The sequence below is a fragment of the Cotesia typhae genome, unplaced genomic scaffold (assembly GCF_013202065.1).
Source record: "Cotesia typhae breed Kobodo isofemale line unplaced genomic scaffold, CoteBio_Ctyphae contig_44, whole genome shotgun sequence".
Lineage (NCBI taxonomy): Eukaryota > Metazoa > Arthropoda > Insecta > Hymenoptera > Braconidae > Cotesia > Cotesia typhae.
In genome coordinates, this window is record NW_027423753.1 from 2,489,436 (window position 1) to 2,508,194 (window position 18,759).

General features: G+C 33.0%; 2 protein-coding genes across 11 annotated transcripts in view; one reads left to right on the forward strand and one right to left on the reverse strand.

Moving 5' to 3' along the window:
• Positions 1-488: 488 nt before the first annotated feature.
• LOC141529071 (uncharacterized) overlaps positions 489-18,759 on the reverse strand; it is a 62,961-nt gene continuing 44,690 nt past the window's right edge. For 3 of the 4 annotated variants that reach the window (XM_074245416.1, XM_074245415.1, XM_074245417.1), the window contains 3 exons: positions 13,216-13,426; positions 1,150-3,870; positions 489-907 (listed from right to left, as the gene is read on the reverse strand). In XM_074245416.1, the coding sequence (XP_074101517.1) occupies positions 663-907; positions 1,150-3,870; positions 13,216-13,321 (3,072 nt within the window). In that variant the 5' untranslated portion in view covers positions 13,322-13,426 and the 3' untranslated portion in view covers positions 489-662. Of the gene's footprint in view, positions 908-1,149; positions 3,871-4,107; positions 4,487-4,571; positions 4,713-4,782; positions 4,882-5,939; positions 6,098-13,215; positions 13,427-18,759 lie in introns of those variants that run through there. The other variant, XM_074245418.1, reaches the window with a different exon arrangement.
• LOC141529078 (retinoid-inducible serine carboxypeptidase-like) lies at positions 7,161-11,552 on the forward strand. 7 transcript variants are annotated; one of them, XM_074245446.1, is made up of 8 exons: positions 7,161-7,439; positions 7,537-7,751; positions 8,739-8,816; positions 8,908-9,401; positions 10,190-10,300; positions 10,366-10,741; positions 11,002-11,234; positions 11,295-11,552. In XM_074245446.1, exons 3-8 carry the CDS (start codon positions 8,768-8,770, stop codon positions 11,361-11,363), a joined length of 1,332 nt encoding a protein of 443 aa, XP_074101547.1. In that variant the 5' UTR covers positions 7,161-7,439; positions 7,537-7,751; positions 8,739-8,767; the 3' UTR covers positions 11,364-11,552. The 7 variants fall into 7 exon arrangements, with proteins under 7 accessions (XP_074101547.1, XP_074101545.1, XP_074101546.1 ...); XM_074245444.1 differs by having other exon boundaries at positions 7,162-7,439; positions 7,537-7,715; XM_074245445.1 differs by lacking the exon at positions 7,537-7,751 and having other exon boundaries at positions 7,162-7,439.

The following is an 18,759-nucleotide window of genomic DNA, read 5'->3' on the forward strand; positions in this document are numbered from 1 at the left end:
TTGTTTTTCATGGCTCAATTTTTCTCATATATATATATATATATATATATATATATATATATATATATATATATATATATATATATTTTTTTAATTGATAAGAATCAATTCATCTAAATAAAAATTTTTTCATCTTTGAATTAAAAATTCAAACTTTTTTCCAAAAAATTTTTATAACTTTGTTTTGAAATAAAATAGCCGAATTTTCCTGTCGTGATACTCAATCATAAAAACAGAGATAGGTCGAAGCAATAATTTAAAGACCTAACTTATATTTTATGTATTTAATAATAATATTGGTCGTAATTGTTATCGATTACAAAAACTATTTAATCGCTATTATTTTTATTAAATCCTTATCGCTTTAAAAAAAACGCACACGTGATCTAATAGTTAACCGAAAGATTGTTAATTACGTACTTCTATTAAAAGAATAAAAAATAAAATAAAAAACAACGACTGACGGTTTTTTTTTTTTTTTTTTTTTTTTTATTGTAGATATAGAAAATGTATAAATATGTTTACATAAAACAATGTATATAATTGTTATAAATTATAAATATGCGTTAGATATGTGATAAAAAAATGTAATTTAATCCTTCAGTACCAGAGAGCATGAGTAAATATCTTATAGCGTTGGTACTGAAGGGTTGATTTAAAAACTAGCATTTCATAGGAGTGCCATCGGGGTACGTCGGCATCTTTGGCTTGCAGATTTTGGTTCTGCCGTTGGAACCGTGGACTATGTTGCAGGAGAATGTAAAGTAGCCGCAAGTTGAGCTTTTGGTGTAGTAGCGGTGCTCGTATTTTCTGCGGGGATCACCCATATTTCCAGCTACGCTGTTGGTTACTGTGTAGTAGTTTGATTTTACTGGCGTTGGTGTCATCGATCTTGTTTTTCCCGGATCTACAACAAGTAAATTAATAAATTACACTGAAGCATATTTTGTTGAAAAATTTCAACAATTTTATTTCTCAGCTGAATAAATAAAAATTTTTTTTATAGTATTTTTCTTGTTAAAAAAAATTTTTTTAAAAGAAAATTGATTAAAATTTTCAATAAATTCATTTCTTATAATAAAATTGCTGATTTTATTCAAAAAAAAATATTTGTCAGTCTATCAATGATCTAATTTTAAATCCACTCACTAGTATATTTTCCAGAATGCGTCGCCTGAAGATGATTCTGAGTATGTCCAGGCTTCAAAGCCCTGGTATCAGGATTAAACTTCCCAATTTGCGAGCGATCCGGATTCGGAGCTAGAATAACCGTCTGAGGTTGATGTTTTCCACTCCCTTGACTTGAAGCCCGTTCACCAGAAACTGAGGTGACTCTAGCTCTGAATCCGGGAGGAACAGTGAATCCTGGAAGCGAGTCTCCAGGATGCAAGAGATCTCCCTCTTTCAGTCTCGAAGAGTTTTGTTTCCCATGAGCGTCATGCTTTCCAATCGTCTGAATTTTTCTCGACTCGGCGGTTCTCAGCTTAGCGTCCATTTTTCCAGGAGCAGCATAGTCTTCATCTTCATACTCGTTGTCTTCCTCAGCATCGTACTCGACGGCCCCCATGTCCAATTCAGCCTCCTGAGGCTCTTGTCTGCTGGGTGCTCTACTTAGAACCGTCTTCCGGGTGCTGGAACTAGTTTTCAAAGTGTGGGTTCCAGTTATGGTTGTGTCAAGTTCAGGTTGAGCTGTTGATTCATCTTTGCTGTCACTGGAGATCTTGATAGGCTCGAATTTATCGAAAGTCTTGAATAGTTTTGAGTCTGAGTTGGTGAAATTGAAGGGTCGTCTTGATGCAGCAGCACCAGATCCAGAACCAGCTTGAGCGGCGCCAGTGTAAGTGATTCCATATTGAAAAGAGCCTTCAATTTGTGATTGAGATTGTCCTTGATAAGTCCCACTTTGAGCTGAAGCTGTACCTCCACCTTTAAATGGCTTTGACTGGGCTTTGTCCAGTTCTGCGGAACCCATGTATGGTTGAAACCCAATCTGAGCCTGGGAGGACGTGCTGCCCTCTCCGTTAGCTTGAGCATCAGCCATTCCGCCTTTCATGCTTGCTTGAACTTGGGAACTGGTGTCATGGTTGAATCCACTGCTTTGAGATCCGGTGGTCGTCGCCCCGGTCTCGGAGTCTAGCTGCACTTGGGTTTGGCTTTTCCCTTGTCCTCCAAAGCCTTGGGCACTGCTCATAGCGCCCTCCTTACCGCCAGAAACTTGGGTTTGGGCGCCTTTGTTACCGTCGTTGATTCCTGCTTGAGCTGAGAACGAACCAGCGCCTGTGTAGATACCGCTGACCTGAGACTTGGCGGTTCCAGTTCCGTACGTGCCGTCGGCTGAAGCGCTTGCCTGGGTTCCGGCTTCGTTTTGCTTGACTTCGCTTGAAGCATGTGAATCTGCGTCAACTGCTGCTGCTGTAACAACGCCTGATGGATATTGACCAGGGTAACTTCCGGGGATTAACGCACCTGGTGGTGCTACTCCACCTGGGTAGAATCCTGGAACGGTTCCGGGATAAGTTCCTGGTGTGAAGGTTCCTGGGTAGGTTCCGGGTAAGCTGCCTGGTGAGAAAATTCCTGGATATGTTCCTGGGGTACCATTTGGAGGGATTACTCCACCCGGGTAAGTTGTTCCTGGCGGGTAAACACCACCAAGAGGGATTAAACCTCCTGGATATGGGCCACCTGGTAAAGTTACTCCACCTTGAGAACCAGGTATTATGGTACCACCACCTGGATAAGTCCCTGGTTGTACAGTTCCAGGTATAACTCCGGTACCAGATCCTGGTAAACTCCCAGGATATGTTCCTGGTTGTCCAACCCCTGGAATTCCACCTGGATAAGTTCCTGGTTGTCTTACACCAGGCGTACCTCCTGGATAGGTTCCTGGTTGACCAGTTCCTGGAACGCTACCACCTGGGTATGTTCCGGGCTGTCCTACTCCTGGCATACCACCTGGATAAGTTCCGGGCTGTCCTACTCCTGGCATACCACCTGGGTAAGTTCCTGGTTGTCCTACACCAGGAGTACCTCCCGGATAGGTTCCTGGTTGACCAGTTCCTGGAACGCTACCACCTGGGTATGTTCCGGGCTGTCCTACTCCTGGCATACCACTTGGATAGGTTCCTGGTTGATTAACTCCCGAAATACTGCCAGGGTAGGTTCCTGGTTGACCAGTTCCTGGAACACTACCACCTGGATAAGTCCCCGGCTGTCCTACTCCTGGCATACCACTTGGATAGGTGCCTGGTTGACCAGTTCCTGGAACACTACCACCTGGATAAGTTCCTGGTTGACCAGTTCCTGGAACACTACTACCTGGAAAAGTTCCTGGTTGACCAATCCCCGGAATACTTCCAGGATAAGTTCCTGGTGAACTAGTTCCTGGAACACTACCACCTGGATATGTACCAGGCCCCGAACTTGGTGGAACAATACCACCTGGATACCCTCCCGTCCCTACTTGACTACCAGGTTGTCCCACACCTGGTCGTTGGGCACCTGGAAAGGTTCCTAGATATCCTCCAGGTATTTGACCGCCTGGTGGAACGACTCCTCCTGGATAAGTACCCGGAACTCCCTGCCCGGTTCCCGGCAAACGAACCCCTGGGTACGTTCCCGGTAATGCACCTCCATTTTGCGGAAAAGTTCCTGTCGTTCCCGGAACAATTGTCCCCGGATAACCAACACCTGGACCATTTATCCCCGGCAAAGCTCCTGGAACAGTCAATCCTGTTCCACCAGGGATCACACCGCCTCCAGGCAATCCTGTGTAACCTCCCGGTACGGCAGGAAATTTCTGGTAACCCGGGCAATCTTCGCACGAGCCACCTGCAGTCATACTTTGAGCTTGTCCCATCCCGTTGGTACCACCTGAAATAAACAGTTGCATTAAAACCCTTTTAAGTCTTCTTCTCTAAAAAAATCCAGGAGTTAGTATCGACCTAGTAAATGCCAATTGATTCAATGATTCAAGACCAATTTCATTGTATTAATAATAATTTTTATTCCAAAAGGAAAATTACAATTCTTTTTGTTCAATAATTCACAAAACTATCAACATAATTTTGATAAATTTAGATTCGAATTGTACGTCGCGTAATCACTCACTAACGACAGCCCGAGAAGACTCATTAGTAGCTTCCGCTTCAGCTTTTCCCGCTTTATCCCCTTCCTTATCAAAATTCAAATATTGCGACTGCGTTTGCCCACGGAAGTTTCCCGGATAAGCGTGTCTTCGAACTCTCACGTACTCCTCCCCGTTCATCTTTTCACGATTTTCCAGCATTATCTCCCGTTTTGCGCGATCGATAAGCGGAGTTATCACCACGTCCGTAACCCGTTTCTGGAAAATTTCGTTATCATCTTGAGGGATTTCATTCAAAAACGGATCCTGCGCGTCCTGAGGCACTGGTTGAGTTTCTTGCAGCAGTTTCATTGGAATTCCGTTGCAGAAGTTTACAACTCTACCGCCGGCTAATTTCCATGCCTAGAAATAATTTTTTTTTTTTGTTAAATGTCATATTAAAAATTGTAAATAAGAAGAATTAGAAAAAAAAATCGACAGTTCATACTTCTACGAGCGTCAATGTTGACGAAGAAGGATACAAAACTTTTGGTCGGATTTTCCCTGTCAATATTGCCTTCCAATAATCATCCCGCATCTTCTCTAAGTAGCACACATTTTCTTTGACACATCTGAAGACTACATAGCGCTGAAATTTTAATTATTATTTTTATTGCCAATTTACTGAAGAGTAAAACGTGAAAAAAGAAAATTTTTACCATAGTGTAATCAATGAATACTTCGGGTGTCTCATGCCGATAATCTAGATTCTGTAATTCATCAAACAAGCCCACTGAGCGGTCAAATCTCGTTTTTTCCTGAAGATAAATAAAAACATTCATGAGATAAATTCAAAGTAGTATTTAGAGAAATTTTTTAAAATTGACACTCTCAACTGATACGATAACAGAAGTTATTTGAAAAGAAATCGATAACATAACAAGAATTTATATTTTGGGTTTTTTTTTACCGGATGCTGGGTGTATTACATTAATAAATGTGGTTTTACTTATCATGTAAACTTTGACCCTCCAAATCTTACTCTACTTAAGCCTTACACAATAACGAGTCTTATATTACCCATATATATATATATATATATATATATATATATATATATATATATATATATATATATATATATATATATATATATATATCAATACAAACTACTAAATATACAACTCAGCGTTCACTGAAATTCAATTCACTCGTATAAACATTTGAGTCATCGAATTTATTTTCGCACGGCTGCAAATAATTCACTGCTCCAAACTTATGCCTCAAAATTATTCCAATAAGCAATTTATAAAAAAATTTTTTTTTAATTGAATAATAAAAATATTTAAGTAAAAATAAAAAGAAAAATGATATTAATTATATTTAAATCCTAAGAAAAAAATTGCTAATTTTTTTTTTTATAAATTTTCTAAAGTAGTAAATTTATTTCTTCCATTAAAAATTGATAAATAATTTTTTACATTAATTTTCAACAGATATTAATCATTAATTAATTTAATTAATTGTTAAATATTTTAAAATGTGTATTTTATGATAAAAGATTAATTAAATCTGTTTTGATAAATTCAATCAAATAAACTAATTAAATAATAACTTTGCATATTTAGTCTTGATTCATTTCTTTTTTTTTTTATTTTCTTAGTTATTAAGCTATTTGTTAATTATAATAATCATCCAAATTCTAAGCTTGAATTTATTTGGAGCCATACATTAATTAACTTGAGTTTTATACACTGTCAAAATTTTTAACATTGTAAAAAATGAAGTAACCCTGTTATTGGTTCTTTTGGACTTTTGGGTTAATGTAATGGAAAATAAATAAATAAATTATATGAAAATATTAAAAATCACTCACATGATACCTCCCGAGAGCATTGTGCGACAAAAAAAGTACAAGCGTGAGCACAAGTAACATGATGAAGAAATGATGAAGATGATATGATGATGATCGTCTTCCTGACACTCTTCGACTGCGATTCTCCGGCTGAGCACTCTAAGCTTAGAGGTGTTGATCCCTACCTTCATAGATACCCTCTCTCAAAGCAACGCAATATAAAAACATGTACAAAAAATAATAATAATAATAATGCAAGTAAGTATAAATATAAATATAAGTATAAAAGTATAATCTAATAAAGCTATCGAGTCAAGATATAAACCATAGAAAAAGAAGACCAAGATTATGTAAAAAAAAAAAAAAAAAAAAAAAAACTCTCGGAAGCGTAAATGGGATCTCCTTCTCAGCTCCATCAATAAATATCTAATAAATAGATGCGTGTAGGCTTTTTTATTCCACATTTGAGTTGAATTAGTTATCCGGGTCTTTTTATTTACGGGTCGTCAAATTTAACCGAGTCACAAGTCATACCGGTACTTGAGTTTACTAATTTAAAATTTGTAAGTTTTAATTTAATTTTATGTTTTGTTTGGATAAAAAATAATTTAGAGTTTATGGTTTTGAAAATTTTATTTTTGGAGCAGCTTACTGGGTCAATATTGGCCAATAAATTCATTGATGTTAATTGATAGAATTTTTTTAGTCAATCAATGCCCCAATTATTTGTTCCAATTCATTAACTGGAGACAGCGGACTGTTGTTTGTAGAAATACGAATTGAATATTACGAAAGCTTATTGCTTCGGCTTGACTAGTGGTTATTCATTTGAGGCAATTTTAAGCGAAAAAATAGTGAGCTCGTTATGGATTTATTAATCTACCATTTGGAAATATTAATTATATTAGTTAAAATAATTTAATTTTAATTTTAATAGTAATTATACGAGCTATTAAAGTAAGAGGTATAAAAGTGGAATAATAAGTCATAATTATATATTTTATTATTTTATTATATAATTAATACACAGAAAGAATAGTTTTTTTTTTTTTCATTCAATAAATTTTTCCCTCTAGTAAAGAAATTGGTATTAAATAATATTAAATAATTACAGTTAAATAATCATGACAATTCAATTAAAAAAAAATTAAATTAAATCGTTCAAAAATTGTATTTTCACTCCAAAAATTTTTTTCTTAATTCAAATTAATTTTTTTTTGTCACTGTATAAAGATGAAAAAATTATTAAGTAAAATAATTAATTAAGATAATTAATTAAATAATAAGTACTTGTTGTACGACTATATTATATCCTCATTGAATACAAAAATAGTTATTTAGTCTGATTTTATCCTTGGTGAGATCTTGAGGTTTTATTCCGAGTGTTCGTAACAATAGTCTTGCTATGTAAACATTTTTTCTGTACATATATTTTTAATATTTTGAAGTAAATTATACGAAATTAGATTTTTGAACGATAAAATATTCTCTTCAATATTTTATCTTTAAATTTATAACATTGTAAGTGTTAATCTTTTATTAAGTATTATTTATTTATATTTAAACATTTTATTTACTATTTAACATTAATATCTATCTTCAATAAAATTAATCTCAGAAATTCCCGGTCTATTAGTGTAACAACTAAGGTCAAAAACTTAATTAAAAATATTAATTATGTTTTACGTAATATAAAAGTCTTATTTTATCCTGTGCGGCAACTAGTGTAATTCAAATCATTTACCGAGACAGTAAGCGCGCAAGCATAAGATTTTTTGAGTTCGAATTGATGATTGAGTAAGAAATAATTCTATTAATTATTATAGAGTCTAGGTTTGTGTCATAAATAATTTTTTTCTCCTGCCTAAGCCGAAAATTCAAATTCCTTCTGCTTGCAGCCGGAATAAAGCAGTAGTTTCTATTTTCGGAATAAATGAACGCGCACGCGCAATAGTGCCTACATCGGCTCTCACGCATTGTACGTTCTCTCTCTAACACATAATTTCTCCGTCAGCACTTGATGTTGCGTCATTAGTGCAAATATTAGTGCATTATAATTATAATAAAAATAATGTAATTTAGTGATTTGATTTTAAATAAAAAAAATTCGTCGTAAAACATGAGTTCTACAGATAGTCCCTACTCAAGTGACACTAACGACGAGGCCGGTAGAGATATCGAGGGAGAAGCCCAAAACATAACCAATAAATTACACTAAATAATATTAGAGTGATATGTTATAAGAGTAATATAATGCTATAACTGTGATATGATAATGTTATAGTTTGAAAATTTCAAAAATTATCATATTGTACCAAAAAAAGGTTGATTTACATAAAATATGTTAAATCACCAAGTCACTAGAATTATTCTTATATTAAAATTATTATTAAGATTATCCATAATTATTATGAAATGAATACTTATAATTACTATTAATATTTATCAATATGATTATTTAAAGTTATAATAAAAATTATTCTGTTATTTTCATAACACTAATTATTTTTTTTTTAATATCTTTACTTAAATAATAATTTTAAATTGTATTTTTTCTTGACTGGGGCCCCCCCCCCAACCCCCCACCGGGGCTTCGCCCCTGGACCCCTTCCATGATTACCTACGATGCTATTGCATTAAAAGATTCACGAATTTTCGGCTTGGCAGGAGAAAAAATAGTATGTGTGACACGGGACGAAAGTACTACATCCTCACCCGCGTGTTTGCCACCCTCGTCTTCGGCTCGGGTGGCAATCACACACGCGGGACAGAATGTAGTACTTTCGTTGCTTGTGGCACAATATACTATTTTCTGTGCAGATAAACATCAACCATTACTTTAGTTCAAAATGTCTTGGATCTTAATGATAATTTTATTGAAAATTATTTATTTTCAAGGTATCTTTAAATAAATATCACTTATTTTCTTTTAACTCATTACAACAATAATAAAATTATCTTAATAATACGATTGAACTTTAATTCTTAGACCAATTAATTGTCACAGAAGCTAAGAAAGGTTTCGGACTTGGTGAACAAGACTGGGGTCATTTTGAAGTTAGGCCCGGCGCTCATATGTTCTGGTGGCTTTACTATGTAAATTCACCGGTTAAATCACAAGACTTCGACGTCTTTAACAAGCCACTGCTAATTTGGCTGCAAGGTGGCCCAGGAGCGGCCTCAACTGGCTATGGAAATTTTATGGAATTCGGACCACTTGATATGAATTTCCAAAAACGTAATTTCACGTGGGTAAACGATTACAATGTTCTGTTCATCGACAGTCCTGTTGGTACAGGATTCAGTTACGTTGAAAATGACTCGCTCTACGTCAGTAATAATCAAGAAATGGTCAACGATCTTATGAGATGCATTGGCAAATTTTTTGACAGAATTCCTTCGTTTAGAAATGTTTCTTCTTATATCATGGGGGAGTCATATGGTGGAAAAGTTGTCGTCGAATTAGCTCACGTCTGGTACAAAGTAATGTATTTTTTCTTCTTCTTTTTTCATGATATCATTTATTTAATTTTCACATTGCAAAATTTTAAAAATAATTTTTTCTTATTTGAAAACTGTCAACTGTCTTACAAAAAAATTGTAGAATCCTATTTCAATAATTAATTGATATTATTCCGAGGAATTATAAGCTAATTAATATATTTTATTATTGTTGACTATCATTAAAATTTTTTAATAATAAAATCAATGATTATAAAGAAAATTAATTTGATTAAAGAGAAAAAATATCATTTTGAAGAAGATGAGTTTTTTGAGCTTTAAAATTATTCTTAAATTGACTAAATTTTTTTTTATTGAGATTTTTTTCTCTTGATTCAAGAAAATTAATTTTTTCAAAATTGATCTAGGATTTTTTTTTTTAAATCAAGAAGTTAACTTTTTTATCAGGGTAAGAAATACTTACTATAGCATCCCTGATTAAAAACGATTGAAAAAAAACAAACTTTAATTTAATTCAATATTTGTGAATATTTGTGAATATTTTTAGTCTCTTCTTTTTATGAAGAATTATTATTGTAAAGCGTCTTGAATTTATTTCAATACTATAGCTTCGTTAATATAGTATTTCTCAAAATTATTATTTTAAAACCAAAAATATACTCGATTAGAAAGAAATATTGATCCAATACTGAAAGAATTTTTTTTTTGGGACAGTTGAGATAAAACAACAGTTGATAAAAAATAATTGTTAGTATTATTAATTAACTATGTTATTTAATATAATTTATGTGTTACTTATTACTATACAGGCTCAAGAAAGAGGGACTATAATTAGCAAACTTCAAGGAATTGGCTTAGGAAGTCCGTGGATTTCACCAATTGATTCATTATATCATTCAGCAGAATATTTATTAAATATGGTAAATATTTTTCCTGCAAACTGAAAGTAGCTGAATTCAATGTATGTATATTAAAATGCTTGCAGGGTATGATCGACCCGTTAGATTATATTGAAATCCAAAAAAGTACGAAGGAAGTTGAAAAATTGATTAATTCAGAAGACTGGAATCACGCATTTAATGTATTTTTAAGGAACTGCGCCGATCGTTACCTCTATATGATCGGTGATTTTAATAATATCCTTCTTGAGAAAAAATTTTTTTCTTCCCATAAATATACTTCTGGTTATCGAAAATCTTCTAATTACATACAGGAATTTGAAGATTTGAACAAAAGTTTACAAAGTTCTATAAATAGCGTAAAAAAGGCATTGAATCTCACTGATTATGAGTGGACTATTTCTTCTGATCCTGTCTATCAACATTTGATTGCCGACTTTCTGAAGCCAGTTACTAATACAGGTAAATTTTTTATCGATTTAGAAATTTAACGTTCTTGAATTGATAAAATTTGATATGTTAGTAAATTATAGTTAGATAATAATAATAATCCCAGTAAATTTTTTAAAAGCTCAAAATAAAAAAAAAATATTGAGCTTTTAAAGTTTTAGGATCAAAAATTGAGTAAAGTATAAAATTTACGAAAATTTTATATATTTTTATTATTTGATAATTTTTTTGAACAAACAATTTTTTGATCAAGCAATAACTTAAATTTTTAGTTGAAAAACTTTTGAATGAAACAAACTTAAAAGTGTACGTCTTCAACGGACAACTTGATCCGATTGTTCCGACGGCTGGTACTCTCACGTGGATGGAAAAACTCAAATGGAGACACGCTGAAACGTGGAAAAGTACCAAGAGAGATCCACTGGTAGTTGATAATATTTTGGAAGGATTTATTAAAGGATATGGGACGTTGAGGCTTTATTGGATCAGCAGAGCTGGACATATGGTGAGTCAAAAATTGACTTCTTTGATAGTAACAATAATAATATTGAACTTTACATTACAGGCGCCACCTGACAATCCTTTTGCAATGAAAGCAATTCTACAGGACATTACAACCACAAATATTTTATAAGCTTTATAAAATTTTTTATTCAGAAAAATATTTTTTAGATTAATTAATAGGTTATTTCTCATGATTATTTTTTTATCTACCTCATTAATGATAAAGCTTATAAGCTTGTAATTAATTCATTATATTAAGTGTATAGAAATTTTCTTTAACGACCTTCTAGAATTTTTGTAATTTTTTTTTTTTTTTGGTTGAATAAATAAAATTTATTCAATTTTACAAATAAAATTATTGAGTTTTTTATTTATTAAATTCTTTATTATAGAATTATTGAAAATCGCTGAGGAAGAAAATTAATCAAAAAATCAATAATAAATCAAAAAAAAAAATTTTTTTTTGAGTAAAAACATTAAAACGGTGAATTAAAATATTTATTAATTTATAATTACGCCCGGGTGTTATTATTCAATAATAATTGTAATTTATAAAATAAAATAAATAGCTTCCGATGGTAACTAATCTCAGCGGTCGGAATTTTATTGAATATAGGCAACGTAACCTTTTGCTTTTATCGACTTATAGTAGCTTAACACCTAGCAATAACTATAATCTTTTACTTACCATCTTAATTAAAATTTAGTATGACATAATTGAATTACTGGTTATTATTTATCTCGTCCTTTATTATTTTTAGCACACCAACAACAGAAAAAAATAAATAAAAAAAAAATATTCGTTCATATTTATATTTAGAAGTCGCTGGAAAATATTTCAGGAAAATTGTTTAAAAAATTTTTTAAATTTCCCGCGATTTTTAAGATTCAAAATAGGAGTTTCAAATTTTTAATCTATAAAATAATGAAAAAACCATTTTTGAAATTTAAAAAAAATCTTGAGCAACCTTTAAAAAATTTTTTTCAAGCTGATTTTTATCGAGAGCTTTTAAAGCAAGTTAAAATATTTTTTTAGAAGACTCATATTGAAAAAAAAAAAAATCATGGGTTGATTTTTTGGGCTAATTAAAAAAATCTAAGTACCGCGACGAAAATCGACATATTTCAGGAGTTTTTGATCGCTTTGAAAGAAAAAGCTATCAACAGATAATCAAGTGGAGGGAAAAAATATTTCCAATAAAAATTGAGATTGTTTGCCACTTAAACTATAATTGGTATGATTTATCCAGCCATGTAGCCCGTTTCCGATGCATTTATATGCATCAGAAATAACGGCGTCTCACAGCCGCCGCTTGCCATTGACGTTATATTAACTGCATTCTCTTCCGTTCATAATATCATACTATATCAGTAACCACCAGAGAACGCTGGTACCTTTTATTCACAGATATATCTCTAAACAGAGGTTTATACCAGAGAATGCGTAGGAGCGTCTCTTTCTCACCCTGCGACGCAAAATGCCGACAAATATAACCAAGGGACCTCGTCCTTGCAGATAAATTCAAATACACGTAGAATACTAGCGAGTAGGACATTTTAACATCGCGACTAATGCGTCTGCCCGGCAGTCGGTAGTCATACCTCTTCTAGTTCTACTTCCACTTCCTCAAACTCTTCTCTATCTCGATGCATACATTTTATTTATTTAATTTATAATTTTTATTTTATTTTATTTTATTTTGCTCAACAATTCTACACTCGAGTTTTATTTTAATATTTTTCATTTTTACAGTGTTTATCGAGTCGTATGTTGCCGGTTATAATTTAGATTTTTTCACCGGCCGCCCACATCCCACATGTCGGCTAAACATTCTCAGCATTATCCTACAGGCGAGGACACTAAAATTTATTCGCCGAAAACATTTTAACGTCTCTCTACTCGTTCTATTCTCAACCCGCGAATCACCCAAAAACCATTTTCTCTTTTATATGTCTCTCTACATCCTCATCCTCATACTCACCCTCGTTCTCGTCCTCATACTCGATTCTCTTCTCACCATTCCCCTTCTCTAGTCTTCTGGATATACCACTGCCACGATTGCCAAGAAACCCAGTCGTACTCTGCATTTTTATTGGCGCATTACGCCGCAGTCGATCCCCAAACTAAAAACAGCCTTACCATCCTCATCTGCTACTTGAGCCTCCTCCTCTTTTCCTCCCGTCGGCTTCCAACTAAAAAATTATTTATGCTTTGATAATTATTTCTCTTGTTAAAATTTTACAATAGAAAAATTTATTGAATTTTGACGGGGTAAAAAGTCTGGCGTTAAATTATAATTTTGACACAGCAAAAATAAAAAATTTTTTCTATTTTTATTAAAGGTAAAAATTAATGCTCTTAATTTTTTTTTATGTAAAAAATTTTTAATGTGTTATTAACTCTTATTTTATTAATTTTTATTGAAATTTAAACCGTACTTGTAAAATATTATAAAAACTGTCATATTTATCATGAGTCGTCATGAGACTCAATATATAACTTTAATGGTTTAAAAACTCAATTTTTTTTTTAAAAAAGACAACAATTTTTAATCGTTTTAAGAAAAATTAATTATTTAAAAATTTTTTAACTTTAAAAGAATTTCGTCTTAACCGAGATAATTTTTTTTTTAAGTCAATTTAAAAAATTGGTATTTTCACAAAATCGAAAAAATTTTTTTTAAACTTTGATTAAAGAAAATTAAGAACTTAAAAAAGTGCAGTAACTGCGAAATACTAGTTGAAAATATTTGACAGTATGGTAATTGACGTAGTCCTTTTAGACCGGTTCCAGGAAGTTTCTTAAGGCCAAGGCTTGAGAAGAGAGGGTAAAAGCGCTTTCGGAGTTTCCGGCTCTCGACTATCGATCTCGCTGGTCCCACCACCGAGTCTGTATCTGTATCTATCTCAGTGTGGCTTCTTCCCTCAGCTCCAACGATATATCTCTCGACAAAACCCCGGGACCCCGAATCGAGCTTTATCGTTTTAAAGCAAGCGTTTGTTATTACGCGGATTCACATCCGGGACGACCAGTGGAGAACCACCAGAAGGCGGTCCAGAGGTTAAAACAAATGCTTACTCTAAGACGCTGGTACTAATAGGTTTTCTGTTTCAAAAACTTACGCAGATATTTGCATTTACTCTTTAAAATATTGTTCTTAATTCAAGATATTTTGTTTCTCGCTGAAACATTATTCTTAGTTTCTTTAAAATAATTTTAAATAGTATTTTTTTTTAACCAACTACACGGAAAGAACAAGATGACACTGAATATCATCCCAGATTATATTCAGTGATATCTAGGATTATATTCATTATAATCTGGGATGATACTCATTATAATCTAGGATGATACTTATTATAATTTGGGATGATATCCAGTGTCATCTTGTTTTTTTCCGTGTAGATTTTTTTCAGTGTAGGTATGATATGTTATGTTACGATATGAGCACATGAAATAAAAATAAAAATATGTAAGTAAGTATAAAATATTCGAGACAAAGTCTACATATTTATAAGCCACGTCGATCGAACGTCGTCTGTATCTTTTACGAGGCTGACATGCTCACATTTGTCTATAGATGTTCGAAAAAAGCTAAGTATAAATGTGTGTGATGCGATAAGTCGGAGTTGGTTACTAAACATGCAGTAAGATCGGTACAGTAGAAATGATCGGCGTCTGGATAATAACAGAGCAGAAGGCAGAAGGCAAAAGGCAGAAGGAAGAAGGACAGAAGATGGAGAGGGTGCTGGGGATGGTATATGTTATATGGAGACGGAGAAGTCCTGGCACTGGCACGCGTTATATATTTCCATGGAGATATTTCCGAGGCATTCCCATCGTGCACAAACGCATGCTTTAAGATGAGGATGGGTATAACCCTCGAGCTGGAGAGGCCGTGCACCACCAGGGAGGGCTTATGGTACGTTAGTTATTCGGTGCGATGAGCCCGTGCTCGAGTAATAACTCGATAATATTTGACGGACAAGGGACACGAGGCATTCCGGGTGTCGTCGAGGATTTGGGGACAACAGTACCAGACAACACACACGTGCCAGTCGTCAAGCCTCTTTTGGGTCACTAATGCTAAGTAAAGCAATTTATTCGTTTATTTTTGTATGTCATGTGTCGTTGGGATAATTAGTTTTTATTTGTGAGAATGTACTGTAATTTAAATTTATTAGAAGTATAAATAAAATCAAAAGACCAAAAATCATGGAGGAAAGTTTTTTGATATGGCCTATTTTTATATTGGGCCACATTAAATCATACTGAAGCTTTAGACCTCAGCTGTTAATTTTAAAAATTTTTTTAACAAATTAATTACAATAAAAAAAAGCTTCTAAAAATTTTTACTTGTAATTTTTATTAATTTTTTTTATTAATAATTTAATTGGTATAATATGATTAATTGTTAAAATTTCAATTTAAGTATTACGATGATTTTTCAGTGACTATTAACAATTTTAAACAAATTTTGTCATTATTAATGGATCAATTTTGCTTTATATTTATTTAATTCTTCTAATATATTTAAAGAAATAAATTATTTAATATTTAAGCAAGAGAGAAATTTTCTCAAGGCAAGAAAATTTACTTCTATCAAGAAAAAAATTTTTTGGAACAAAAGGCTAAATTTTCTCAAAACAAGAAGATTTTCTTGACAAATAAATTTCATTGGATCAAAATACGTATTTCTTAAAGCAAGAAAATTAATTTTGTTGGAATAAGACAAATTTCTTGTGTAAAAAAAATTTTTTTTTCGCTCAAGAAAAAAATTAGGAAGAAAAATATTTTCTTGACTCAAGTGAACCTTTTTTTCTGTGTAATAAATAAATACGATACAAAGTTCATAGCCTGATAAAAATAGGTGGTAATCGGAAAAAGGAAATTACAAATTTGGTTGGGGGCATTTAGCCCGAATTTGTCCTAGATATTTCATCGCAATCCAGCGTTTGCTCGATGATGAAATGTCACCGGGATGCCCAATATCGTATCCTAGGATATCGGACAGGGGCTGAAACAATGTGTAGAATGAGAGTTTGAGGGTGCTGGGTGCTGCAGAGTGAAATAGAGAAAACTAATTTAAACAATCTCCAAAATATTCTAAATGGTAAATATTTTCCGAGCCGCGATTCGACCCGACTGACTACAACCGAGTTCTCATTCGGTTTCTCATATTAGTAAATATATATCCGTATCCATATCCATATCCATCTACATCCATATAGATCTATGACTATGTACATCGGAGTGTGTCCAGCGGTTAGTTGACTGGTGTGCACATGTCAGTTTGTCGCGTGTGTCTCTGTCCTGGATGAGAGAGGATGCCAGTGATATCAAGTTATATTCAGAAACGATACGCAACATCGTCCTCATACTCATACTCGTACTCATACCTGCACTGTACGATGTATGTAATACCGCTGCTATATACAATATACTGCGCACCAAACAGTACCGAATAAATATCACGAGTCCAAAAAAAAACCCTTTAAAAGCTTCTTTTTGGGGCTATACGTTCAAAATGAAACATTTTTCGGTTCAATATTCAGTTTTCAATATAAAAGTTTTTAATTTTTAATTTTTGTGAAATTTGATTTTAATTTTTTTACAGACTCAAAAATTTTACAATTTTTTGCGTGAAAAAATTATTTGATACAATTAACTTTCATATATGGCCATATTAGACTATCTATGAAAATAAACAAATAATTTTTTTTTTTTTTTATAAAAATTTTACTCTATATTATTAGAAGAATGAGCAAAATTTTGTGGCTAGTGTATTTATTTGATAAAAGGGGGTTTTATGGTTAAATTTGGTATCGTTAGAAAAATCTTGGCCTAGAATAATTACATTTTATTTTACTGTAATAATTTTCAATATTAAAATAGTAAAAATTGATTATTCATATCATCAATTCTTGATTTTTATTATTTCTTACCATTACATTACTCCAAAAATTAAAAGCACATAGTAAGAAATTTTGCGCCAAAGAAATTTGTATTAAATATTCAATACTTTTTAGCGACATCATTTTTTAGGTACGAAATGATAAATATCAAAGCCAAAATTCTTAATTATTTTAGACATTCACGTAGCAAATATAACTGTTTGAAATAGTATTTTCTTTCATGCAAAAAAATAATAAATATTACATAGTGATTATTAAAACCACGATTTTACTGTTTGAAATGGTAACTTTAAGCAGCTGATCATTACTTATTATAAATCGACTATTATTTATAACATTTAACTTTTTTCCGTCCAAAAATCCTCATCGAAGTCTCAATCGCTTTCCCTAAATTATCAAGCAATCAAGCGGACGATTATCGTTAATTACTATTAGACTCGATAATGGGAAGGGTTTTGGGCCAGTGCTTCTGGCGTTTCAGTCATCACTCAAAGTGGCCTCTGTACTTTGTAGCCTCGACTAGAGTACATATAGCACTCTAACCGAGGGAAGGCCTAGATACACCACATCATCCTATCCAGCAGCGAGGCGTCGGGAGTCAGTGTAGGTGGTACTTTGCAGCATCAGTGGTATTGCTGGTACTAATTATATATACCTTACAGCACTGTAGCTAGGTCCTAGTCGACAGCCGGGTGGAAATTAGAGATAACGACGTGTCGCTCCGCGTGATTTGCAAAAGGCATCGTCCGCTAGTTTCACTACTGTAAATACTAGTTCTCGTAATAGTAGTCATATTGCTGGTTGCTGGTGCATTACTATCAGCTGCCACTACATCCACCATTCTACCATCACCATGCATCTCTAATACTTATCACCATCTCTTTTACATCCCATTCCATCCCATGGCAGACACCCCATCCCATTAAAACCTCACTCACTCTCTCGCTCTTACTCTTATTCTCCGACTGGATTTCGACAAGTCAATTTAAGTTTTCGTTGAGTAACGTTGACGTTAACGCATCTTGTTAGTCAGGTTTAATTCATTCTTGAGTCAATATAAATTACTGTTTGGTTTGTTCATTGACTCGAGTTACCAATTTATCTTGAATACACACATCTTTACCTATAAATAATTATATTTACTTATTTAAGATAAATGATAGAGATATATGACCGAACATAACTTTACATCCATCCATACATATATATTATACACATATAATATGTTTAATGCAAACAGCTTGATGTGCTGGCTAATTTAGTTATTCGTTACAGATTGGTGATCGTACTTATGATCCCCGAGGAGCTGACGATCCAACCAAGATGGATCGGAGTTAGAAAGTGCACCCACCACACAACATATAGAATATATAGAATATTGTGCCAAACACCAGAAGGTAATCTACGCTCAATGGCCTCCTTGTGGACGGTAATCGCTAGAGAAAAGGGACCTTCAGCTACATACGTATTATACTACTCGATAGTTGTTCTTGTAGTTACACTAAAGAGTACTGTTTGAATTAATGCAACAACTAGTCGCCAACTCAAAACTTAATTCTAATTTTCGTGGAAATAAGATTTACATCTTTTGAATTTTTATAAATAAAACA

Excerpts from the sequence above, each read along its gene's own strand:
- LOC141529078 (XM_074245446.1), top strand. The coding sequence starts at position 8,768 with ATGTCTTGGATCTTAATGATAATTTTATTGAAAATTATTTATTTTCAA. Across the intron at positions 8,817-8,907 it reads GAAAATTATTTATTTTCAAG|ACCAATTAATTGTCACAGAA; the intron begins GTATCTTTAAAT and ends TTTAATTCTTAG. Across the intron at positions 10,301-10,365 it reads CAGAATATTTATTAAATATG|GGTATGATCGACCCGTTAGA; the intron begins GTAAATATTTTT and ends AAATGCTTGCAG.